The sequence below is a fragment of the Dendropsophus ebraccatus genome, chromosome 3, assembly GCF_027789765.1.
Source record: "Dendropsophus ebraccatus isolate aDenEbr1 chromosome 3, aDenEbr1.pat, whole genome shotgun sequence".
NCBI classification, from domain to species: Eukaryota; Metazoa; Chordata; class Amphibia; order Anura; family Hylidae; genus Dendropsophus; species Dendropsophus ebraccatus.
In genome coordinates, this window is record NC_091456.1 from 80,444,253 (window position 1) to 80,471,980 (window position 27,728).

The 27,728-nt window shown below is 43.8% G+C and overlaps 1 protein-coding gene across 1 annotated transcript; it reads left to right on the forward strand.

Annotated features, from left to right (window-relative positions):
- Positions 1-66: 66 nt before the first annotated feature.
- On the forward strand, positions 67-27,721 carry LOC138785778 (prostaglandin reductase 1-like). The gene is made up of 10 exons (XM_069962099.1): positions 67-175; positions 3,905-4,020; positions 5,661-5,706; positions 9,246-9,305; positions 9,954-10,121; positions 21,032-21,149; positions 21,970-22,125; positions 24,414-24,519; positions 26,057-26,175; positions 27,531-27,721. The coding sequence occupies exons 2-10, from the start codon at positions 3,915-3,917 to the stop codon at positions 27,639-27,641; spliced, it is 990 nt and encodes a 329-aa protein (XP_069818200.1). The 5' UTR covers positions 67-175; positions 3,905-3,914; the 3' UTR covers positions 27,642-27,721.
- The last annotated feature ends 7 nt before the right edge of the window (positions 27,722-27,728 follow it).

The following is a 27,728-nucleotide window of genomic DNA, read 5'->3' on the forward strand; positions in this document are numbered from 1 at the left end:
AGTAATGCTGGTTACATATTAAAGGAGGGGCCACACCAGCAGGAGGGGAAGCTATAGAGAAGGACTTTCTTCCTGTACACTGAGCAATCTGGGGCCAGGAGGAGACAAGCTAGCAGTACGCTTTCTATACAAGACTCCATCTAGTATCAGAGACCGGGTGCTTCACTTTGAGCAGGTAATTCTACAGAGGATGCGAAAGCACTTATAGCAGTTCTTATATTGTCATAAACAGTGTGCAAGGGGTTGCAGAAATCCATGATGCATGTGCAGGGCTAATCTGCACTCTTTGTTTTAGTGATGCAAAGTTCAGGCGTATGACTTCTAACAGGAGGATTTTGTAAAACAATGGTAAACTTTACTGAACTGTCTATGTGTAGCAATGCAGGCAAAAACTTTTGATAAAGATGTGAGGTTGCAGGCGCCCTTTACACTTCAGGAACATCTGTCAGTTTTTCTTATCAGGAATTAGTGTCAGGATTTTCTGATCCATAGGGTTGCATAGAACACTGACACCCTTCAGGATTGTTCAGGAAAATAGGTCAGGAAATTATAGAACCTGTTCTATTTTCATCAGGATGGGAGCTATGGGAGCTCAGGAAATCCTGATGTTCTCCTGATGCGCATCAAGAAATCCTGAGAGACAATTCTGATAGTTTCCTGAACGTAAAAACTGATTACTGTCAGGAAATCCTGATGTTTTCCTGAAGCCTCCGGAAGGCCTCCTGATCAGGATTTCCTAACAATAAAAACTTAGGCCCCCTTCATACATCTGGGAAATCTATCCGGATTTGCGGACCCATAGGGATACATTAGTCACAGACACCCTTCAGGATTTTTCCTGAAGGATGTCCGTTCCGGAAATTAGGTCAGGATTTTTTGGATCCTGTCCTATTTTTATCCGGAAACCCGGCCCGGACGCTCCCATAGAAGTCTATGGGAGCGGAGGAACTCCAGAAACTTTCCTGATGCACATCAGGAAAGTGTCCGGATCTCCGATGACAGGCAGGGGCTGGGGACAAGTGACTGCAGGGAGCGCCCCCCCTCCCGCACCTGAGAGGGAGCAAAGCAGCAGCATTCTCCCCTCCAGTATTCCTCCTCAGCCCGCTTCTGGATCCCCCACTCCTCCCCCCACCTCAGCCTGCTGCCTGACACCCCGTTTCCGACTCCCCACACCTCAGCCCACCTCCGGACCCCCCCCATTCTCCCTTCGGACCTCGGCACCTGATACCCCACTCCTCCCCTCTCCCGAGCCGACCTCAGCCTGCTGCCCGACACCTTAACCCCTGTCGTAGCACCTCATTTCTCCCCTGGACCTCAGCCCATCGCCCTTATTATGGTCCCGCCCCCCCCACCTTAGCCCGCCGCCCGACACCCCATTCCTGATCCCCCCCAAACCTCAGCCGTTTGCACAACACCCCATGATCGCCCCAACCCTATCCCTACTACTACTACTACTACTCCCATCATTCCCTACTACTACAACTCCTATCATGTCATATTGGCAGGTCATAATGGGAGTTGTAGTTCTGCAACAGAATAAAAGATGACAACGCAGGAGGGAGGAGGCAGTGGCACAGTAGAACTACATCTCCCATCATGGTGTGTGTGGTAATATGCAGGATTACATAACATAATTAGAGTTGTAGTTCTGCAGCAGATAAAAGGATGACACATGGCATGAGGGGGAGATGGTGACACATTACACAGGGGGAAGGGGGCAAGGTACACAAAGGGGGAATGGTACATGAGGGGGACATGGTGGCGCAGTACATAAGGGGGAGATGGTAGCACGGTACATGAGTGGGACGCAGTGGCAGGGTACACGAGGGGGAGGCGGTGGCACTAGTGGTGATGTGGGTACTTGTGATGTATATTGGCATACTTGACCATATTAAAAACCCTTGTTTTTCCTTCTGATCAGGAAATCCTGAAGACATTTCCTGATGGTTTCCTGAAGGTAAAAACAGATTACTGTCAGGAAATCCTGATGCTTTCCTGATACTATACTGATGCCATTTGAGGCCACCTGATCAGGATTTCCTGACAGTAAAAACTGACACGGACGTGTGAATGGGGCCTAACACAGAGGTGTGATAATGCCTTACAGTGGACATTAAAGTTGTGGTCACAGTTCCCTTCAGTGCTACTAGGAACCCTGAAGCAAGCCGGAGCGCGGACCTGTTAATGCCCCGGGCTGCAGGGGGTTAAAGGGGCTTCCTTTTACATACTTGCTGCGAGTATGTAATTGTATTGAAAGTGACAGTGAAGGGATCCTCTGCGGTATTGTGCATTTATACCCACTGGCCCATTGTCATCTTTGGCTGCTCTTATAAAATCACTCTTACGAGTATATTTTAGCAGCGGGGGCTGCTGAACTTGGATAAAGCTCTAGAAGTAAATTACAAATCTCTGACACTTTCTGGCACCAGTTGAATTGAAAGAATTTTTTGGGGGGAGAACAGCCCCTTTAAAGTCTATGGACTAATGCACACATTTTCCTGGAATCCTGATCACAAGAAATAGGACTCCATAGACTTTATCCCTTTCACAAGTGAGCAGTTTGTAATTATGGGCAGCACATCTGCAGGCCCCCCACAATCCGCACACTACAGGCTCACATATGGAGGTATTATAATTAGAGATGAGCGAACCGGTTTGGCCGGTATGGGATCCGGTTCGTATTTTTCCAAAAGTCCGAGTCCGATCAGATTCGGATTTTTGGAAGTCCGCTCCCATTTTTTTTTCTTGCTTTGTAAAATTGCAGCCACCATTTTAGAAAGCAGGAAATGTTCCGGGCAGGAAAAGCGCTTTCCCATAATGCCCGGAACACATCCTATCAGCAGGGATCTTGCAGTAGCCCACCCCCTGTGTGACATCGGTATCGCTTTAATAGGAGCGTCACAAGACCGCACAACGCAGTCTACAGAGAGAGAGACGTGCACAGAGCTTGTCATTGTCAAAACACTGCTGGTGCTGCTGTACTACTGACTACTGACTACTGAGAAGATATTGTAGAAAGGCAAAGACCAAAAGATTAGGAAAGCGGAGAGGAGAAACATATAGTGATTGAAAGAGAAATATAGAGAGGGTGAAAGATAGATAAATTAGGCATAGGAGAGCAAAGGGTGCGATAGTGTCTATCACATACGTGTTATCCTGAGAGACAAATATACCTGGTGCATGTGTGTAGCATAAAACAATAAAAAAAAGTGCTATACAGATAGACAATTCCTATAGTTGGACCCTTGTGATAGTGTCTATTACATACGTGTTATCCTGAGAGACAAATATACCTGGTGCATTTGTGTAGCATAAAACCTTTTTCCTGCATAAACCCTGTAATGGTAAATTTCCTGCATAGACCCTGTAATGGTGAATATTGAAGTCTAAAAAAAAAATTACTTTGAGATATTGAAAAGATAACGATGTTACTGACACATAGAGCCCTAAATTCAACCAAATACACTTACCCCCGTATCATATAGATGCTTTAAACTATGAAATCCGAAGAAATCCGAAATTCGGTCAAACCGAACTTTCCAAAAAAAAGTTCGTTCATCACTAATTATAATATTTGAAGTTTTGAAAAATGTTTTATTTGTTCTATGTAAGACTGTTTTAGAACATAAAAGTACTACAAAAGAAAAGCATGCCCTATACCACTTATTTAGAAGGCATTATTATTAATACAAAGGACAGGGGCTGTTGTTTTAAACTCAAATGGCGGCCATTATTTTACAGCATGTGAACATAGCCTTATTCCTTTATTCCTGATATGTTGTGTTTGTATTTGTTCTATTTGTTTACTAGCATTTTCTTTTTTTTAAAATTACAAACTGTGTGACAGTCAAGTTTCAGCTTTTTTTTTTTTTGTTTCTATTTTATTATTATTTTTTCAATACAGGAGAACAAAAATGGTTGTGTCTAAGTCATGGACAATGGTGAAGCACTTTAAAGGTGCACCAAAACCTGAAGACTTTAAACTTATAGAAAAAGAGCTGCCGTCACTGCAAGATGGAGGTAATGGAACCCAATTAAATAATTATCTATTCATTTCTCCTATCCTTAAATCCTGTATTCAAGCTTATTACTACTACCACAAACCTATTTACCGCATAAATAATGCCTCTTGTGAAACTTCTAAACTTTTGATTTATCTTTACAATCTGTAATATACAACTAGTATCCAAGCTATACTTGCTATAGACAGTATGCTGTAAGCCCTTAAACTCCCCTTGGTAGCTGCACACACATAGAATTGTAGTTTGTAACTTGCCTGTATGAAGGGGATTTGCAGCTGTGTATCAAATAAACCGATAAACTGAGCTCTAATATAAGTAAAGTATATTCTGAAACTGAGCTCTATACAAGTATAGTATATGCTATAGAATATTGGACCATTTTAGGTCTATTCAGGAATTTAAAGCAACTCTATACCCAAAATCTGCAGCCCCCCCCCCCAACCGCTTGTACCGTCAGATAGCAGCTTTTAATCCAAGATCTGTCCTGGGGTCCGTTCAGTAGGTGATGTAGTTATTGTGCTAAAAAAACAATTTTTAAACCTGCAGCCTTTGGTGTGGCCTAGAGTGTATGTGCCCTAGGTCTGCGACGCCTCTCTGTCCCTCCTCCCCGCCCTCCTGATCATTAGGCAGGATTTCTTCTATTCATCACTTGTCTCAACAGTACACATGCGCCTTAACGATCCTGCATAGGTGCACTGGTCAAACAAGTGATGAATAGGAGAAATCCTGCCTAAGGCATTCCTAATGATAAGGAGGGCGGGGAGGACGGACAGAGGGGCGGTGCAAACCTAGGGCACATACACTGTGGGCCACGTCAATTTGACACAGGGCTGCAGGTTTAAAAATAGTTTTTTAGGACAAAAACTGCATGACCGGCTGAACAGACCCCAGGACAGATTTTGGATTAAAAGCAGCTATCTGATGGTACAAATGGTTTAGGGGGGCAGATTGTGGGTACAGAGTCGCTTTAAATTCGTGAATAGACCTAAATAGATCCAATATTCTATAGCATATACTATACTATAGACTGTGGGTACAGAGTCGCAGAGATGGTGATATCATATCCCTAGGATGGTCGAGTGTCCAACAGCAGAGACACAAACTCATCCTGAAATGTTTGGTTTTTTTCCTACACAGAGGTGCCACTGGCCACTCACTGTGCAGAGTTCTACAATGCAATTTCATTTACCTGTGCCACGAGTCATTAAGGCAGGTCTGGTAGCTCCCCCCTGCTCTGCCAGCCTTGATTCATAGATCTGTCTCTACACCCAAATAGAGAGAGATTTAACAACTCCAGTGGGGAAGGCAAAAGCCCCCAGGGGCCACCCTGATGACTCGTGGTTCAGGCAGCATGGAAGTGATGACAGGTTTCCTTTATGTGAGTGGAGCTGTACAGTAGTTTCCTGCAGGGTGAGTGCCTGGAAGCACTGCTAGGGAGGGAGAATGTTTGAAATTGTTGCAGAATTGAATAGTGTGTATTATGTGTTTATTTAGTGTTTATTTTTTATGAGAGGGCAGATTATTGGAAAACGTTTTATAATAACATTGAGTTTTTTATTATATTTAACTCTATTATTTTGTATTCACTGTGATATTTTGTATCTCAATGTATTATGTTTAATTTATATGTATTTTCAGAAATTCTACTGGAGTCTGTCTTTTTGAGTGTAGACCCATATATGAGGTAAATAGTATTAATGATAATGATGATATTATTTTATGTGTTTGGTTTTGTTTTTTTCCCAAGTGAAGGCACCATTTTTAGGTTTTAATCCAATTTAGTTACTAGACTGTTTTTGGATATCCAAGGACCATAGTACTGACACTTTGCAGAACATCACAAGTAGTATTGTGAATGTAAATAGGTCCTATCAAGTTGTGGTTTTTCAGTGAAACTGTGTTGAAAAAAGAAACCGTTCCAATAACAGTATGGTAAAAAGCAATATGAAAATGTAGCAAAAAGCAACAAAAGGATATCTAGTTTTACAGTTTTGCTGCTGCAATTATTTTTAGAACTAATGCTGTAGAGATCTATAGAGAATTATAAAGAATACGTAAAGGGAATCTGTCACTAGGTTTATGTTGCCTTAAATGAGAGCAGCATAAACAGAAATCAGGGGTGTGCCCCATAGCAAACTTTTGATTGGGCCCCCTCCTCACCCCCATCCCACTGTAGGCAATCCCCCTGTTTGTTAGCATGTATTAGGCAGGCAACTCCCCTGGTATCCCCCCAGTAGACAGTGCCCTCCATGGCAGACATCTCCCCTAGAATCCCCTCGGTGGGCATCTCCCCTAGTGTCACCTAGCGTCCTCACCTCGTATCCCCCCATAGATAGCGTCCCCCAAAATAGACATCTCCTTTATTATCCTACCTTCCCCCCCCAGTACATAGTGTCTCCCATGGTAGGCCTTTCCCTTGGTAGTATGATGACAGCTCAGGAGGCTCAGAATATTGCAGGGATGATGAGCCCTTGATGTGATGAGCCCCATAGCGGTCGCTATGGCTGCTACATGGTTACACCCCTGACAGAAATGCTGAACAGATCGGTATATTACTTACATCATTCTGTTCAGTCATTATCCTAATATGCAGGAGAATAGGATTCTTGCCCCTGCCCTCCAGCTGCTGATTGACAGCTGATTGACAGTTGACTGTCTATAGAGTTTTTTGCTTCTCATGAGAGTTTTTTTTGCTTCTCATGAGGACTACTGGACTCGCACACATAATGGAGAGAATTACTTATTGTCCATGTTATACAGGAAGATATCTCTGAATCAGCTGCACAGAACAATGTAAATGATACATCATTCTGTTCAGCTTCTCTGTTACTAGTTTTTACTACCCTTCCTTAGTGTCAGGATGGTATCTTTGTGGAGCGTTATGCGCCCCTCGGCTCATGCTGTGCGGCCGAGATGGCGCTGATTTTATTGTATTTGTTCTGTTTCTGTGTCTTGTTTCGCAGTGTCTGAACACTGGTTTATCTGCTTAATTGGTTTGGTGGACACACCCGACTGTACCTGCTGATTTCTGTCTGGCCATGTCAGGGTTAATCTGTGTTTTGGTTCTGCTGTGACTGGCAGGTCTTCCTGTCAGTGGTTTTGTTTTGTTTTCAGGTGTCTGTGCTTGGAAATCCTGGGGATGGTCCAATTACTGTACGTTCTGGATCAGAACCCTGGCCTCCTATATAACTAACCCCAGTCTGTGCTGGTTATTGACTTTGTCTCTGCCTGCTTGTGTCTTCTGTTCTTTGCATCTCCTTATCTTTGCCTTTTGTATCTTTGACCTCCCTTGCTTGCCGCCTGCCCCTGACCATTTTGCCTGGACTTTGACTATGCCTATTGGATCCTGATTTTGTACTTTTACTGCCCGATTGTTGTGACCCGGACTGTTGACTGTTCTTTATTGTGTTTGTTTGTCTGTCTTGTTCTGTGTGCACCTATACTAGTGCAGGGACCGCCTTCATGGTTGTCCATGGCTACCTAGGGCCGTTTGAGGCAAGTAGGTAGGGACAGTTGGTGGGTTCAGCATCAGGACTCACTGTCTTGTCCCTGCTGTCCGGTGCCTGACACATAGGACACCATAAACCTACTGACAGAGTCCCTTTAAAGGGGTACTCCAGAGAGAAAAAAATAAAGGTATATTACTTTGTATTTAGTACACAGGAGCAAGAGGCTGCCCAACACAATCTGGTGTCCAGCAGCTTCTGCACTGTGCTAGAAGCAGAGCAAGCGGTGATAGCAATGACTGCTTCCTCTGCAGAGGCTGCCAGACACCACAATCATGTGGAGCAGCCTCTTCCCCCCTGTATACTATGTATAAAAGTATATAGTACATCGGATGATTTCTAGAACATGGCAGCGGCTATGTGCAGTAGTGCTAGAACATAGCAGGAGATGGGGGAGAGGGGTTGCATCCTGCCCTGCATAGAGCTGTTTGTCAGTGCTAGAACAGAGCAGGAGATCAGGAACTGCAGAGCTCAGAGCCCTGCGGTTCCCCACACAAACATTGGTCTCAGCAGAGGGGCCGTGTCACCCCTTACTGCTACCAAGCATAGAAAGTACACATAGAAATTTAAAAAAAAAAAAATCTAACAAATTTTCAGCCACACAATATCTAATACTAAACACCTTTTGTACTTGCACATTAAACAAAGGTTTTTGTGTGCAGAGATTATTAAATCTATAGTTTATGCTAGTGCCACCTGTCATTTCAGCCACCTCCCTATAGGACATCCATCCAAGTGAATGTGCATGTGTTGTTTCTGTGCATGGCCTGTCTCTCCTGACGAGCAAGCTGTACCATAATTGTGTCTTCTCTGCATGTCACATTAGGAAAATGTCTTTGGAAAAATTGCACTCTGTGCTGTCTGTTTCTCTTCATTTTTCTCAGCCACACAAACCCTTTGTACCCAGGGAGAAGTGCAGACCATAAGGATAGATTTTTAAGCATGGGCAAGAGATGCCATCAGCCAATAATCAGACCTTTGCCCTGTCTTTGATTGCTGTCCCTTTTATAGGAGACGATTATCAGCTGCAGGAGCATCTCTAGCAATGCTCCCTCAGTTTGGCCGTTTGTTGCCAAATAATGGCTGTTATTTCATGATGACAGCGGTAATTGTGCAAATGGCGGCAGTCATTATGAAAAAACGTGAAATTTGGTGTCAAACAGCCAAAAAAGAGGGTGTGTGAACATAGCCTTAAACTGAAATGTTTCCTTTTTAATAAATATGCAAACATTTCCAAAATTCGATTTTCACATTCTTTTTATGTGGTATTGGCGGCAGAATAATGAAGGGGAAAACATGATTTTCTTTTTCTTTTACCCTTAACATAACAAAATGTTAAAAGAAATAAAAGGGTCTGAAGACTTTCCGAATGCATTTATCAAATAAAGCTTCAACATTCATGAATAGCAGCCATCTTTCTAAAATCCAGTTATATACTAGTATGTACCACAATCCTTTCATTCTGTACTTCTGTATGGAGTCTGTAAGTTGTCTCCCTATTTGTGATTATTTCCTCTGGGTTCTCTAGTTTTTTCCCTCTCTACAAAAAACATACTGATAGTTTAATTTGGGAATTAAATTGTAAGCTCCATTGGGGACAGGATCTGAGCTGATATAAGTGATGACGATCTCTGTGCAGTGCTGTTGAATGTGTCTGTGCCATGTAAATGAATAATATACGTAAATAACACTTACCTATCTGTTTCATGTCCAACAGACCATATAGTGGCAAACTTTTGAAGGAAGGGGATGTAATGATTGGATCCCAAGTTGCCAGGTAATATATTAAAATAACACTTTAACCCAGGTACAAACCCACTTGCCGGATCTGCAGTGAGTCTCCTTGCTGCGTTTTTGCAGCGAGACTCGCTGCATATCCCAGCCCTATACTTTCATTAGCAGAGAAACTCGGACATTATACATTACCGGGTCCCCGTTCCTGCTTGCTTCGGGGCTCCCGGTGTCTTCACGGCCCGCCCCGCCAATCAGTGCGCTGCGGCGGGGCAGCACACTGATTGGCCAGGCAGAACGTGCCGGGAGCTGCCGAAGCAAGCAGGAGCGGGGACCTGGTATTGTATATCCTGCCCGCCCCGCCCGGCAGCCCCGATCGCCCTCGGCCGCATGATCGCCCCCCGCACCCCCCGGCCGCATGATCGCCCCCCGCACCCCCCGGCCGTACGATCGCCCCCCGCAGCCCCGATCGGCCGGGCATGTCAGTTTTCTGCTGCCGCTATTCATTGAATAGCACCCGCAGAATACCCTGTCAGTGCACACAGTGGAGCGAGCGAGAGATAAAAATCGTACAATAAATTGTACTAGAGTATTTTCTTTAAAAAGTTAACATTTACCATTGGGTTAGTGTTTTATGTGTGTGTGGTGACGTGCATTAGATAATTCATATGGATCTTTTTTTTTTCTCATCTAGGATAATAGAAAGTAAAAATTCTGCATTCCCAGTAGGTGGTTATTATGTGGCAAACTCTGGCTGGACAACACATTTTATATCTAACGGCAAAGGACTAAATCCACTACCTTCTGAATGGCCTCAATCTCTGCCCAGATCTCTGGCACTTGGAGTAGTGGGCATGCCTGGGTAAGCCTTTTTAGAGATATATATTAGGCCTTACTTACACATTGCACTATTGGTGGAATTTTACTGCTTTTTCCCTGGGCAAAATGTGCATCATTCATGACTGTAAGTCAGATCTGCAAAAGCTTCTATAATGCAGATTTTTCATAGTGTAAGGTTATATTCACATGTCATTTTTTCTTTCTGTTTTTATTTTTTAAATGACGTCTGTCATTTTGAGTTCCAAATTACGTCATTTTGCGTTTTGGATACCCATCATTACCATGGGTGCATTATTCTAAATCCTGCCCTTTTGGTTGTGGCTCTTTTTTGAAGGTCCATTGAATTTAGTAGTAAAGAGGATGAAAGGAAGGTGAAAAAATAATGTCTGTGAACAACAAAAAACAACCTCCATTGTGTTAAAAAAATGCCTGTGAATAATCAGCATGAACATTAATTTGACATCTGCAATCAACGTCCATTGTGTATGGACTTTAATAAAAATGTGGTAATAACGGATGTTATTTTAAAGAGGATGTACCACCAGGTACATCCTCTTTAACCTGAACCCACGGATCGAACGGCGCCGGCACGGGGAAGCCGGTGCTGCGCAGGGCTGTGGAGTCGGTAAGCCGCAGCTCCGACTCCAACTCCGACTCCGACTCCTGAATTTTATCAGGACCAACTCCGACTCCCGACTCCTTCATAAATGGCCGGTTGTATACAAGGGGAGTTATTCATCACACTGGCTCAGCAGCTTCTCCCTAATGTATTACATGATCCTGGGGCGACTTCTGAGGGAATAAAGGAATACTGTATATAAAGCAACTTCTCCTGTGTCTGCAGTGGATGCAGCCAGTCTCCAGCCTCCATGTCCTGAACTACTCACAACTAGACTAGATGGAGCAGGTGATCTTTTCCTGCTGACAGTCTTCTATGTTTCTAACTAAATATTCACCATACCTAAAGAAACACTGTTAATAATGCCAGATACCTGTAATATAGAGGTCAGCCATAGTGATATACAGGAGGTCATACATAGTGATATAGAGAGGGGTCACACATAGTGATATAGATGTCACACATAGTAATATAGAAGGTCACTGCGGGGGCACGCAATAGCACGCGCGCGAGCACACACACACACAGCCTGCTGCAGCCATAGCATACACACACACACACACACACAGCCTGCTGCAGCTATAGCGCACACACACAGCCTGCTTCAGCCATAGCACACACCAGGGGCTGGCTGGCAAATTTTAGCCTTGGGGGCAAGCACACAGCACTGGCCCATGAGTAGACGTCTAACGGCCCAGCCTTCAAGGACCACTCTGGCTGTTACCTATTATTTCGCTCCCCACATCAGTGCACGGAAGGTAGATGCCACTCACTCCAATACTTCCTCCAGCGGCAATGTTCTGACAGTTCGGATAACACATTCGGCCCTTCCAGTCATTTGTAAACAGGGAATTCCTACTGCAACCTGGTGAAGGGGTCAGAAGTCACTTTCCTGTATAAGTATATGAGACGGCTCATCACTGACATTGAACCCTCCCATAGACTTACATTGACAAAGTGACTTTCAGCCACTTCACATAGAGCAGTAGGAATTACCTGGTCACAAATGACCAGAAGGGCTGGAGATGTTATCCAAACAGTTGGAACATCGCTGCTGGCAGAAGTTGGCATCTACCGTCCCTGCATAGGAAAGGGCTGGAGTGCTCCTTTAAAGAGAACCAATTAGCACAATTCTGCTGATAAGTTTTTCAGCTGCACAGTATAGATCTACTGTGCAGCTCCCCGAGGCTACCAGCCACTGAGTATAAGTTGGTGAGAAACCTGGGTGACCTCCATCATACTGAGTATAAGATGGTGGGAAAGCTGGGTGACCACATCATACTGACTACAGGATGCTGGGAAAGCTGGGTGACCTCCATCATACTGAGTACAAGATGCTGGGAAAGCTGGGTGACCTCCATCATACTGAGTTCCTCCGCAGCCGCCACTCTCCGCTCAAAGAAGTGACATGTCACAGCACCGCGGGAGCGCGCACTCTCTCATTGATGGGCTGACACACTGAGACAGATGAGATTCCGCGGCAGAAAGTTTCTGCCTGTTTTACTCAGTGTGAACATACCTTTAGAACACAACCCTCATGTGCGCACCCCCTATTAGTTAAAATAAACAAAACAACATACACACATGCTTACATGTATCCTCTATGTGCTCCTGTGTGTTTATATATATATATATATATATATATATATATATATATATATATATATATATATATATTGTAGGGATCTTCCCGGGGGATGGTGTGTTTGGACACAGTTCACAGCAGACTTGGACTTGTAAAATAACAGCTTGGCGTTTATTTGCAGCATAAACAGTCCTGGCTGAGAGAGAGAGACCTGTACACTGAGCCCACCTTTTGCCTTCTCAGGCTGATTGGGATCAGAGCTCACCTGATCCCAAAACCCACACTGGATCGAGGGGGAGGGAATGGCAAGTCCCACTACCAAAACCTACCTGCCATTCCATGTAAGTCCAGGCCCGGCAATAATAAATAATAGCTCAGCAGCATAGCACTGCTGAGCACAGATGCCTCCTGGACTCACCATCTCACACTATGTATCAACCTGGGTGAGATGTACATCCCCTCGAGCACTTTACCAGTGACATGTCCACATATCCCCCCCCCTCTTCTTCAGACCGGAGGGCTGAGCATTTTGTCCCCACAGACAGTGTACCCTAGATAGGGCGTCAGCATTTGCCTGTAATTTCCCTGGCCGGTGTTCCACCATGAAATTAAAGTTTTGGAGGGAAAGAAACCACCTAGTCACCCTTGCATTTTTCTCCTTGTTTAATTTCATCCATGTTAGGGGGGCATGGTCTGTCACCAGTAGTGGATTATAATAGGGGCGTTTTGGGCGGCAGCCCGGGGCCCTGAGCTCCTGGGGGGCCCATGACCACCCAAAAAGACTTATACTTTCAGTGGTGTACTGTCTCCTGGCTACACTTCCACCATGATTTGCAAAAATCAATTTTGCACAAATCAGGACATCATGACATTATGACATTATCTGTCTTGTACTATGAACGCCAGGCTAGTGCTGCCATAGTTACAGTGGGATGGGGGGGCCCAGCCTTGGTGAACAGCCCGGGGCCTATGGTAAAGTTAATCCGCCCCTGTCTGTCACTAACTTAAAGCTCCTGCCTAGTAAGTAGTACTTCAGGGATTCTAGGGCCCACTTCACTGCCAGACATTCTCGCTCAACTATGGCGTAGTTTTTCTCGGCCGGGGATAGTTTCCTGCTTAAGTACATCACCGGGTGCTCCTCGCCATTCACGACCTGTGAGAGGACGGCACCTAACCCTGTGTTAGAGGCGTCTGTCTGTACCAAAAACTCTCGCCTAAAGTCAGGGGTAACTAGCACAGGCTGTTGGCACAGGGCAGACTTAAGGCTTTGAAAAGCCTTCTCGGCCTCTGGAGTCCATGTCACCATTGCGGACTTTGCACCCTTTGTCAGGTCAGTTAGTGGGGCTGCAACTGAAGCAAAATTCGGCACAAACCTCCGGTAATAGCCCGTAATACCCAGGAAAGCTCTGACCTGTTTCTTTGTGAGGGGTTGAGGCCAATTCTGTATTGCCTCAATTTTATTTAGTTGTGGTTTCACTAACCCCCTCCCAATAATGTAGCCCAAGTATTTGGCCTCCTCTAAGGCTAGTGCACACTTCTCTGCATTGATGGTTAACCCCGCATCACTTATGGCATCTAACACCGCCTGGACCTTACAGAGGTGACTTTCCCAATCCGGGCTAAAAATGACCACATCATCGAGGTAGGCAGCGGAGTAATCACGATGTGGTCGCAGAATCAAGTCCATCAACCTCTGAAAAGTGGCAGGGGCTCCATGTAACCCGAATGGCATCACTACGTATTGGAAGAGCCCATCAGGGGTGGAGAATGCAGTCTTCTCTCTAGCCTTAGGAGTGAGTGGGATCTGCCAGTAGCCCTTAGTGAGATCGAGGGTAGTTATGTACCTGGCATTACCCATCCTTTCTATCAACTCATCTACCCTGGGCATGGGGTAGGCATCGAACTTGGAGATCTCATTTAACTTTCTAAAGTCATTACAGAACCTCCAAGTTCCATTGGGTTTTGGGATTAACACAATCGGGCTGGACCACTCGCTCTGGGACACCTCAATGACTCCTAGGTCAAGCATACGTTTTACCTCTGATGATACCGCCTCCCTCCGTGCTTCTGGTATCCTATAGGGCTTCAGGTTTACTCTGCTTCTAGGCTCAGTTTCAATATGATGACTAATGAGATGCGTACGCCCTGGTAGGTCAGAAAACTTGTCTTTATTTCTCTGCAGGAACTCCTTAGCTTCCTGCTTCTGGGATACTGATAGGGTGTCACCAATCCTGACCGGAGGGATTGGTGGTGACAGATGACCAACAGGCTTTGTCGCCACCAAGGATTCCCTGTCTTTCCAGGGCTTGATCAAGTTTATGTGATAAACTTGGAAAGGCTTCCTTCTACCTGGTTGGTGTACCTTGTAGTTGACCTCACTGATCTTCTCTACAATTTCATAGGGACCCTGCCACTTTGCTAAGAATTTGCTTTCTACCGTGGGAACAAGAATGAGTACCCGGTCACCTGGGCTAAATGTCCTGATTCTTGCAGAACGATTGTAAATTCTGCTTTGGCCCTCTTGCGCCCTCTGGAGGTGTTCCCTTACTAGGGGCATTACAGTGGCTATACGGTCCTGCATTTGTGCTACATGCTCTATAACACTCTTGTATGGGGTGGACTCACTTTCCCATGTCTCTTTCGCTATATCCAACAAACCCCTAGGGTGACGACCATAGACTAATTCGAAGGGAGAGAACCCTGTGGACGCTTAGGGTACTTCCCTAATAGAAAACATCAGATAAGGTAGTAAGTGATCCCAATCACGACCATCCTTTTCCACCACTTTTTTTAACATATGTTTCAGGGTTTTATTAAACCTCTCCACTAACCCGTCTGTCTGTGGGTGATATACAGAGGTACGTAGGTGTGAGATTTTAAACAGTTTGCATAGCTCTTTCATTACCTTTGACACAAATGGGGTACCTTGGTCAGTCAAGATTTCCTTGGGGATCCCCACCCTGGAAAACATATAAAACAATTCCCGTGCAATTGTTTTAGAGGTAGTGTTTCTTAGGGGTACAGCCTCAGGATAGCGGGTCGCGTAGTCCAACACCACTAGAATGTACTGGTGTCCCCTAGCCGACTTTACAATGGGACCCACCAAGTCCATTGCGATCCGGTCAAAAGGTACCTCTATGATGGGGAGTGGGACCAAAGGACTGCGAAAATGTGACACTGGAGCGCTAAGCTGACATGTGGGGCACGACTCACAGTATTTTTTTATGTCAGCATAAATCGCAGGCCAATAAAACCTCTGGAGGACTCTCTCCTGTGTTTTATCTGTCCCCAAGTGTCCCCCAAGGACATGATTATGGGCCATGTCGAGTACCTGACGCCGGTACGACTTAGGCACCAGAAGCTGTTCCACCACCTCATTATTAATTTTAGTGACTCTATAGTAGAGATCATTAGTCATAGAAAAATGTGGAAATTTTTTCTCAGCTTCTGGTTCCTGAGGTACCCCATTCATAACAGTGACCTGCTCTCTCGCATTTTTGAGAGTGGGGTCCTGTAATTGTGCAGTACCAAAATTATCCCTAGACACCTCTAAGTCTGGAACATTTTGCGCAGTGGGAGGAGCCTCTTCCTCACCAGCCAGGACCTGCAAAGGAAAAGCATCATTTTCATCCTGTACATTTTTATCATTTACCGTGGGTAATGCAATAGACTTAGGGGTCTCCTCACTCCTTTCAGGGGATTGTTGTTTTCCCCATAGAGCCCAGAACAAGGGAAAATCACGCCCCAATATCACATTATGCATAAGATTTTTAACCACACCCACTTCATATTGTACAGCGCCTAGTTCAGTCCCGACATTAGCCCGTACTATAGGGTAAACCTTTGTATCACCATGTATGCATACCACACTCATATGTCTTGCTGGCACAAAGTCCCCAGTCACCAGGCTGGCATGCACCAGGGTGACAAGGCTTCCTGAGTCCAGCAACGCCTTAACAGGAAAGTCATTTACAGTAATGTTGCAGACTTGTGGTTCAGTCTCTAGTCCAGTGACTGCAACAAAAGACGGCTCCGCAAATAGCGACTGACGCCGGCTAGCGTCACACTCCATGGGCTCAGTGGTAAGAGGGCAATGGGCAGACATATGTCCCGTCTCATGGCATCTCCAGCACTGGATAGGGCCTGGTCTCCTTGGCAGGGAGTCCTTTTTAGGGCCACTTAGCCACCGGGGACCACCACCAGTCCTTTGCCCCTGAGACGCCTCCTGAGCGCTCTTCCCTCTATCAGCACCCCTCCACACTCCCCCAATAGATGGAAGTCTCTTACCAGATGATGGCACAGATCTGGCACTCCGGGGAGGTGACGGTGCTGCAGGAACATCACGGAGGTAGTCCTCGGTCGCCTGGAACCTCTCCACAAGGCTGACGAGTTCGTCGGCACTCCTAGGGTCGCCTTGTCCCACCCAGCGTTGTAGATCAGCAGGAAGGGCACGGAGGTAGCGATCCATCACGACCCTCTCTAGGATCTGGGCAGGAGTAGAGGTGTCTGGCTCCAACCACTTTCTTGCCAAATGGATCAGGTCGTACATCTGGGACCTCGCTGACTTGTCCAGACTGTAGCTCCAGTTGCGGACCCTCCGGGCACGGACAGCAGCAGTAACTCCTAGTCGGGCGAGTATCTCTGCTCTTAGCCGAGGATAGTCCTTGACCTCTTGCTCACTGAGGTCATAATAGGCCTTTTGAGGTTCGCCTGTTAAATAGGGAGCAATGACCTCTGCCCACTCAGTGGAGGGTAACTTTTCTCGCTCAGCCACACGCTCAAAGACAGTGAAGTAGGCCTCAACATCGTCATCAGCAGTCATCTTTTGCAGCGCACGCTGCACAGCTCTTCTCACAGACAAAGTCTCTGGCGCGGCTGCTGCCACCAGCTGGGGATTAGCACCTGCAGACGCCTCTTGCTTTGCTATCAGGTGCTCAATAAGTCTCTGTTGTTGAGCCATTGCTTGTTCGTGGCGCAGATTAGCATCTGCCAGAGCCTGTTGTTGCTGCCGATTAGCCTGCTCATGGCGCAGATTGGCGTCTGTCAGAGCCTGTTGTTGCTGCCTATTAGCCTGCTGGTGTGCGGCCAATGCCTGCTCATGGCGCAGGTTAGCGTCTGTCAGAGCTTGTTGCTGTTGCAGACTCACTTGCATTAACTGCTTCATCATCTCCTCCATGTTGCTTGTCTGTTTTTGGAGTGAAGCCGCAGCCTTCACTCAGGACATAAACAGCTGTAGCCAAGTTGATGCACACCGTTGCCCCTAGCAACTGTTTTGCCCGCTCCGCAGCACCAATTGTAGGGATCTTCCCGGGGGATGGTGTGTTTGGACACAGTTCACAGCAGACTTGGACTTGTAAAATAACAGCTTGGCGTTTATTTGCAGCATAAACAGTCCATAACAGAAATATAGCAACACTGTGCTTTAAGAACAAAACAAAAAGGTCTTGTCCGTCTGGGCGCTAACTAACAACGCAGGTTACCTCTCTGGCACTTCAGTGGTCAGTATTGCGGGGTGTGAACAGGCCCCAGCAGCGGCTGTCTTCCCAGCTCTCACCAAACAGCATGCAGGCTGTTCACTCCTGGCTGAGAGAGAGAGACCTGTACACTGAGCCCACCTTTTGCCTTCTCAGGCTGATTGGGATCAGAGCTCACCTGATCCCAAAACCCACACTGGATCGAGGGGGAGGGAATGGCAAGTCCCACTACCAAAACCTACCTGCCATTCCATGTAAATCCAGGCCCGGCAATAATAAATAATAGCTCAGCAGCATAACACTGCTGAGCACAGATGCCTCCTGGACTCACCATCTCGCACTATGCATCAGCCTGGGTGAGATGTACATCCCCTCGAGCACTTTACCAGTGACATGTCCACAATATATATATATATACTGTATATATGTCTCTTGCTGTATATATGTATCCTTTATAGTACTCCTGTGTATGCCTCCTCCTGTATATATATATATATATATATATATATATATATATATATATATCTCCTCTATGTATGCCTCCTCCTGTATATATACAGTATGTATCCTTTATGTCAGGGGTCCCCAACTTTTTACACAGGGGGCCAGTTCACTGTCCCTTAGACCGTTGGAGGGCCAGACTATATGCTGCTGCTATATCTGGTCCGCGGTGAGCCGTTGCAGCTGGAGGATGACGCTGTCTCTGCTCATGAGGAGGAGGTGGAGTGGAGGCTCATACTGCTCCTCTGTCTTTGGTATGAGGGAGGAGCATTGGGGGTGGCTTAGGATGGTAGATTTGTAGTTCTACCACAGCCACACAGGATTATGCTGGGCGTTGTAGTTCTACCACAGCCACACAGGAGTATTCTGGGAGCTGTAGTTCTACCACAGCCACACAGGAGCATGCTGGGAGCTGTAGTTCTACCACAGCCATACAGAAGCATGTTGGGAGCTGTAGTTCTACCACAGCCACACAGGAGCATGCTGAGCGTTGTTGTTCTACCAAAGCCACACAGGACCATGCTAGGAGCTGTAGTTCTACCATAGCCACACAGGAACATGCTGGGAGTTGTAGGTCTACCACAACCACACAGGAGCACACTCCGACTCCAGCCAAAGCTAGCTCCGACTCCAACTCCGACTCCAGCCAAAACTAGCTCCGACTCCGACTCCACGACTCCGACTCCACAGCCCTGGTGCTGCGGTCCGTTTTCCAGACCGAGGCCCGGTTCCCGTGCACGGCGCCGTTCTATGCACCGGAACCGGCCGGTGCTCAAGCACTGGAGGTAGGCCGGCCCGCCTCCAGTGGGAGGGAATTCCCTCCCCTGTATGACGCGGCTCCCTTAGAATAAATGGAGCTGCGTCATACAGAGGAGGGAATTCCCTCCCACGGGAGGCGGGCTGGCATACCTCCAGTGCTTGAGCACCGGCCGGTGCATAGAATGGCGCTCTGCACGGGAACCGGGCCTCGGTCCGGAAAACGGACCGCGACACCGCCTTCCCCGTGCGGCCGCAGTTCGATCCGTGGGTTCAGGTTAAAGAGGATGTACCTGGTGGTACATCCTCTTTAAAAAGAAAAAGTCTCTTTTATGACTAATGGTACTGGTAATGGTAATTCGCTTAATCGATCGTTTAGCGATTTTAATGCAACGATTTTGTTGTAATAACCATCTGCGTTTATACGAAGAGAAAAAATTTAAAAAAAAATCATTATCCTTTTAAGATCACCTAAGGCCATCTCACACATTAGGGAGAATCTGTGAAAGACTGTTTAGACAAAGCAATCTGTGAGTTATCAGCATGCGACCAACAATGATTTGAGAACTTGTTGAAAGATCACGATGAACAATTTCTCGCTGGTCGCTTGATTGTTAGCTGTGTTTACATGAGCCGATTATTGCTCAAATGCGATCGTTATCGCAAAAATTGGAACGATAGTCGCTCATAAGGGTCTTATTAGACTAAGCGTTCTGTAATGATAAACGATCGCAAACGAGATCATTAGCCTGAAATCGGCTACCATATTACACAGAACGATAGTCGTTAGTTACGATCGTTACCTCCATTTGATCCCAGCAAATGAAGACATGTTGTGGAATTACATTGAACGATTAGTGAATGATTGCAGAATTACAGTGAACAATTAATAATTTTGGTGTCAGCACCAAACGAAAGATTTCTCATTGATCGATAGATCGCTGTCTGCATTTACATGAAGCGATTATTGTTTAAATTTAAACAATATAACGATAACTTGCACGATAATCGTCCCATGTAATTTGGCCCTCAGTGTGAACATAGGCTAAAGATGACACTTCTACAATGTAAGGATGCGTTCACACTACGTATATTTCAGTCAGTATTGCAACCAAAACCAGGAGTGGATTAAAAACACAGAAAGGATCTGATCACACAATGTTGAAATTGAGTGGATGGCCGCCATATAACAGTAAATAACTGCCATTATTTCAATATAACAGCCGTTGTTCTAAAATAACAGCCGTTGTTCTAAAATAACAGCAAATATTTGCCATTAAATGGCGGCCATCCACTCAATTACAACATTGTGTGAACAGATCCTTTCTGTGTTTTCAATCCACTCCTGGTTTTGGTTGCAATACTGACTGAAATATACATATACTGACTGAAATATACGTAGTGTGAACGCAGCCTAAATCAGCAGCATAAGCTGTGAGAAGACATTTAGCTAGCAAGAAATGCTAAAGTGCCTTCAGAGAACTGTGTGTATTAAATTATATTCATGATCTTTATAAGAGTTATCCAGTGCTACAAAAATATTGCCACATTCTTCCACAGACAGCTAAACACTCTTGTCTCCAGTTTGGGTGCAGGTTTTGCTACTCAGTTCCATTAAAGTAAATGGAGCTTAATTTCAAACTATACCTGAACTGAAGCAAGAGTTGTGTTGTCTCTGGAAGAAAGTGACCATGTTTTTGTAATACTGGATAACCACTTTACAACTTGTAAAATGCTATAGTGAGAATTTTCAATTGGTGGAGGCCCAGGTGCGGAGACCCCAATGATTGATAAAACGAAGGGGAAGCTGAGTTCTGTGCTGATCAGCTGTATTTGGCATTCTATAAAGAACTGAGTGGTGCAGTGTATAGATTCATAGAAAGCCTATGAGACTTTACACAGAGTACTTTGTTAGTCAGTACATAGAATATTCGGCTGCTTAATGTCTTGGAAAATGTGGTACATTTGTTAAAATAATATTTGTTCTTATTTGCCAGTTTAACTGCATATTTTGGCCTTTTGGAAATCTGCAGTCCTAAGAAAGGAGATGTTGTTCTTGTCAATAGTGCTGCTGGAGCAGTAGGGTCAGTTGTGGGACAGATCGCCAAGATCAAAGTAAGTAAATGGGAAGGTCAACTCAACAACTTAAAATTTTCTGTAAAAATGTATTGTGCATTCCTTGTGTAGGATAAAAGAAAATTCCAAACTCTTCTTCTACCTGATAAAACCAGATGTCCTGTACTGTTTTCAATACTTTTATTTTACAATATCAGCATCAAGGATAGCTTCCTGCTGCTACAGTGTTGTAACAATGTTGCAATTCTGTATAAAACAGTAAATGGGTTTTTTATGACAACTGGATTTCACAATGCATGTCCTGTGGTAAAGAAAAGCTCCTACAAGTTATGACTTCTCCTTAGATGAAAGTCTACCTTTTAAATATTTTTAAAAACGTATTATTGTTCCTCACAGGGCAGCCTTATGGGAATTTTCTAAATGTTACTAGCTGTATGAATGCTCTGATAACACTTTGTAATTTTAAGAACTTAGGTTTCTGTAACTGCATGCTTAAGGCTATGTTCAAAAACAATAAAATAAATGCTAAATACAAACTTAACTTTAAGTGAAAATAAAAAAAAAGGTGTGAACAGATGGGAAAAAATGGAAGTGCTGTTGGTAAATAATGAGCAGATTCATTAATGAGACAGTGGTGATCAGTTAGGGCCATTATCCCACACGGGTGTGCACTGCCGGACAATTTTCCAATGACTTAACTGAAGCACATTATTATATTGTTAATACGGCCGTATGTATGTCTCAAAATTACGTTCATATTTTACGGAAGGCCTAAAGCTTTTTGTTGGAAGGTATGATCTCCGCCCAAATCAATTATTTTATGTTTTGTAACATGTTATTATTGCATCTTTATCTTTAGGGCTGTAAAGTAGTTGGATCTGCTGGTTCAGATGACAAAATCCAATATTTAAAGGAAATTGGCTTTGATGAAGCTTTTAACTACAAGACAGTCAGTTCCTTGGAAGAAGCTCTAAAGAAAGCCTCTCCAGAAGGTTATGACTGCTATTTTGAGAATGTAAGTTACAAACTATGAGAAGGTCTGTAATATTTGTGTGCAATTACTTTATGTTAAGAATGCAGAAATTGTATTAGTAGCTTTTACTTGTGTAAGAATTTGTGTACAGATCTGTAAAGTACACACATAGAATTCTATATACCCATACTGTGCCTCTGATTTCATATGGAGGAATGCACTATATTAATAGGTTATATTATTAGTATTATTTAAAAAGGTTCATATATTCGGAATACTTTATTGGTCTTTAATGATCTTTTCACCTGTATATCATAGAAACCCAACAACCCCTTTAAAGGGGTAGTTCAGCAAAAAAGATTTGTAATTTACTTCTATTAGTACTTCCAGTACTAATCAGCTGTTGTATGTCCTGCAGTAAGTGGTGTATTCTATCCAGTCTGGAGAGCAGAAGAGTTTGTTAGGAAATTTGCTCCTGCTCTGGACAGTTCCTGACATGGACAGAGGTGTCAGCAGAGAGCACTGTGTCAGACTGTATTATACAGCAACTGCTGAACTATGACTTTAACCCCAATGCTGCAAAATGACATTTGGGAAACATCATGTAAAGCAGGTAGTTCCTGCAGCATGACGTTTCCCAAACGTCATGCGTTCCCTGCCTCCCCCCTCTGTCCCTAAGTGAGATCGGGCAGCAGGAGGAGGCTGTGTCACGCTGCTATCAAAACATCACATGTACCCAAAAGGTGTACCACTAAAAACGTCAGCTTATGCCGCAAAAATAACTCCATTGGTGAAAAAATTTAAATACGGGTCTTACAATATGCAAGACACAAACAGTATTTATAGAATAAATGCCATAAACTATGACAAAAGGTATATAAAATGGATATCCCTGTAATCATACCGACCTGACCAATAAAGATAACATGTCAAATGTGACGTATAGTAAACGGCGTATAAAAAAAATGATGGAAAAACAGCTGCTGAAGTGTACCACCTCATTTTATAAATAATGATCAGGGTGTCACATGTCCCCCAGAATGGTACCGATGGAAACGTCAACTTGTTTTCCACAAATATTTTGGCACCGCAAGGCCTCTGTTACATGATATAATTGCTATGAAAAACCTGAAATAAGAAAAGACCCCAAAAATACACAGGGTTCCTGTCAGGTCTGAGGCCTGTGGTTGAGTCAGGTAATGCACAGCGGCCACATATGGGGGATTTCTAGAAATATTGAAACATGGGTAATAAATATTGTGTTCCATTTCTCAGTTAGTTTTTGCTGTGTTAGAGGATAAAATTGATTAAAATGGAATATCTGCCAAAAAAAAATAAATTTAAAATCCCCCCCCTTACTTGCTTAAACTTCTGTGAAACACAGTATATAAAATACACTTATGAAATGTTACTTTGAATACTTTGAGGGGTGCAGTTTTTTACAATGGAGGTATTTATGGGGGTAACATACAGGCTCTACAAATCCACTTAAGAACTGAACTGGTCCCTAATAAAATCAGAATTTGAAATTTTCCTGAAAATTTGAAAAATCGCTGCAAACATCCTCTAACATCCTAAAAAGTAAAAGGACGTTCACCAAATGACGTCACCATACAGTAGACATGTTGCAGTAATAATTAGTTCATGTGGCATGACTATTTTTCTCAGAAAAAAAGAATTTTGAATATAAAGGATTGGAAATGTTTTCAAATTTTTGTGCAAATGTGTTTTTTACAAAAAACTACTGAGTGTATCAACCAAAGTATACCACAAACATAAAGAGGAATATGTCACGAAAAAACAATCTCAGAATAACCGCGATAGTTAAAAGCACCACAGAATTACCACTACATAAAGAGAGACAGGTCAGATTTGAAAAATAGGCCCCGGGCATTAAGGCCAAAAACAGGCTGCGGAGGCAAGGGGTTAAAGTTAATATACAATAGTTCCAATGGACACATCTATATTATAGTCCACAATACTATTACCATCTAGCCTTTTCAAACCATGATTACACATAAGAACTACAGCTTAGTTTTAAAAATATGTTTAAAGATTTTTAATAATTATGTTAATAAAATTAACAAATATCTTTAAATCTAAGCTGTAATTGTTGTGTGTAATCACTCTAAAGTTAATAACAACTTGTATTTAGTTGGTCTGAATAAAGAAGCCATTCTGTGTAAGTACCAACCAACAGTGACACCATGTGGAGGAATTAGAATTACATCCTACAACCATTAAAGAAACTAGTGTGATACCAAGCAGCAATATAATAAATTTAGAAGCTGGAAAAGGGCATTAAAACATTATTTTTCTGTGCTCTTTAGGTTGCAGGGAAGTTTGCTGATGCTGCGCTACCTCAAATGAAGGATTTTGGAAGAATTGCAGTGTGTGGTGCAATATCTATGTACAATGATGCAGTGCCTCCATCAGGTACTTTTCTATAGCAAATTTTAGTCTACAGTACTTAGTCCTTTATATATGACTGGGCTACAGAAGCTTCACCACAGTTAAGTGACAGACAGACAGATCCCTTTTTTGTGATTTGATAGATTTCTTGATAGGGTTGTCAGCTGCACCCACCCCATTTATTTATTTTTTGTATTTTTGGTGGTGCCCACCAGTTTAGATCCATGGTATGTACCTAATTGAGCTGCTCTATTTATACCTCCTTATCCTGCTCCATGTTGTTATCTGATTGACTTTGAGTTCAGCAAAAATGTGTTACTGGAATTGAGTTTCAGCATGTATCATTGAGTTTCAGGAAGATTTCTTCTTTGGTTGCTGACTTTAATGGTTAAATCATCACCTATTAAATCTGCAGTAGTTATATTAGGACATAGTCAGATGACCCCTGATTCTGACATCTGACTTTGCGTTCCAGTTCCCAGCTGGCAGAACACCTGCAGAAGTAATACCTTCTGTAGTCAGTAACTTTTGACATGTATAAGGATATGTCAAAATTTACTGCAAATGACAGTAGCGCTCTAAGGGTGGGTTCATGCACACCGGATCCGCAGCAGATCCCTTGCCGGTCATTTTGAATGAGAATACATACTCGCAGCGGGATTGACGTCCGCACTCCGGATTGCTTCGGGGGTTCTGCTCAGCCAATCAGTGTGCTGACCCGCCGGGAGCCCCCAGCGTCTACTTATTTCTTTCTGCTTAATAACGGGACACCGGCAGACTGGACTGTATCCTCCTATCTTTATGGCTTTGTGGCCTCCATACTATACCTTTATATCAATGCGTGATGTTTCTAGATTACTTTTATTTTTCAGCCTTAAATAGGCACTGTCATACCCTATCACTGTCTTATAGACATGCTAAAAACTTGGATCAGTTGTCATCTGCTGTTTGGGTCAGAAAAAGCCAGGCAGTTCCATTATAAGTCTGTGAGGCTGCCTGCAGGATTGACAGTGCATGGCTGCCTGTTCTTCTTCTCATTCGTTCTCATCGGTAATTAGACTACCACAGATAAAAACTTTTGATACGTCCGTGTGACATACCTAGAGCAAAGGGATCAGGCAGCACCACAATCCTGGAAGTGTGGAACTTATACTCCAGTAAGAACAAAATCCAACAGCAGCTAAAATATTAGAATAATCCAAGTGGTTTATTTGCCAAATGCTACTACAACTTTTCGACCAGGTAGGTCTTTATCAAGTACTGTACTTGATGCTGTTGGATTTTGTTCTTTCTGATGTCCCTGTGACAAGTAAGCATAGTTCACACTATGGAATCGGTGCCAAAATTCAGTGTGGAATCCTGCCTTCAATGTGTTTGAATGGGAAAGCTTGCGTTCCTCCGCTCACGGCGCCTCTCTGCTTAAAGAATTGACATGTCAAATCTTTGACCGGCAAGGTGCAGAGAGCGGAGGCAGGCAAGCCCTCCCATTGGAAGATATTCAAGACAATTCCATAGTATGAACGAGGCCTTAGATTGATTTTCTTCTCCATTTCCCTTACAGGACCTTACATACAACCATTAATTCTTTTTAAACAACTCCGTATGGAAGGCTTCATTGTGTCTCGCTGGACAGACAGATATATAGAAGGACAGAAACAACTCCTGCAATGGGTTTTAGAGGTAATTCTGGCAATCAATATAATGCATATTAAGATAGGAGATGAACTGCTGGTACTGCTGCAATTCTAGCAACTGGTCCTGGTCCCCTGTGTAAAGTGAGCAGCGATCATGACTGCACACTGCTACGCCATTCACCCTGTATGGGACTCAGTGAAAGTTCTGTTTCATTTGTTAGAACTAAAGTAGCAGTCAGTGGAGTTATAATGGAGCCCTATGGAACTTACGGTACAGCGATTACTGGAAGTTTCGTAGGACTCGATTTAAATTTTGTTGCCTGCTACTTTAGCAGTGAGATGGAGATGAAGAGGCAGAGTGCACGTTGCTGCGCATTTCTGCCCCTTCATTCTAACGATCGACGGGGTCTTAGCACCCAGACCACGACCAATACAAGACTGCCGTTACCATCAAGATTAGGGGCTGAAAACATTACACCCCGACTACTACCTCCCAACTATATTAGATTAACTTTTAAAGCATGGGGGTAGGGCACAGCTGTATTTATTTATCTAAACATATCTCTGCAAAGAGTACCTTGCATGACATCTCGGATGGCACCTGGACAAAAAAGTCACCTTGCAAGCCAGGCCACCACTCTAGCAGTGTCTTTATTGGTTCCACAGATGCCTTGCAGCAATTCTTCCTATCCTACAAGGTCCTTCTCACAACGTCAACTGTGACAAACAAGTGTTACAAATTTCCATTTTAACAATACTTTAACATAATACATTTTAAGTAAATTAACATGCTATATAGGGAGAGACAAAACTTCCTCTGTAGCTCCCTGAGGTAACTAGCTCAAGAAGCTGGATTTCCTGGTTCAGCTAACTAAAAGGTAAAAGATAAACACCACCCCTAACTAAACCTAAGCCAACCCAGCCCCAGGGACAAAACTAAGTTGACCAGAAGGTGATGGTGGTGGTGGTGGTGGGGGGTGGGGTGGTTACTGAACCAGCAACCTCTGACATGTCACTATGACATGTCAGAAATGTATTTAACTAATAGGTACCCTTTAAACTGCTCTATTCTGACCCTATTTTTTGCAGTAATCTGTAATTTTTAACTGTACCATCTTGGAGTAGATGGGAGCTTTTGATCGCTTTTCATTATTTTTTTCTCGGAGCTGAATTTAAAGTGTCACAGATGGTGTCCGAATACTTCTAAAGAATTTCTAGAATTCTGTTTTGACGTTCTTATTATGGAGTATTGAGTACAGATTGATAGGGGGGAGGGGGGGATATTTTGACTTTTTTTATTTTAGCACAAGGGGCAAAATTAAGACTTTCCAAATGCACTTTGTATATGTAGATGGATAAAATCATCTTTATTATGGAATAACATGCATTATTTTATTTTAGGGTAAGGTGAAATATCATGAACACATCACCAAAGGTTTTGAGAATATGCCAGCTGGGTTTATGGGAATGCTGAAGGGGGAAAATACCGGAAAAGCAATAATACAAGTTTAAGTGTGTCTATATAGGATACATTACTTTAATACAATGACATCGGTTAAGCTGAATGTGTAAATAAATTTAATTATAAAATCTGTTTTG

Coding starts and splice junctions, on each gene's coding strand:
- LOC138785778 (XM_069962099.1), top strand. CDS start 3,915: ATGGTTGTGTCTAAGTCATGGACAATGGTGAAGCACTTTAAAGGTGCA. Junction 5,707..9,245: donor AGTGTAGACCCATATATGAG/GTAAATAGTATT, acceptor CATGTCCAACAG/ACCATATAGTGGCAAACTTT. Junction 22,126..24,413: donor ATGACTGCTATTTTGAGAAT/GTAAGTTACAAA, acceptor TGTGCTCTTTAG/GTTGCAGGGAAGTTTGCTGA.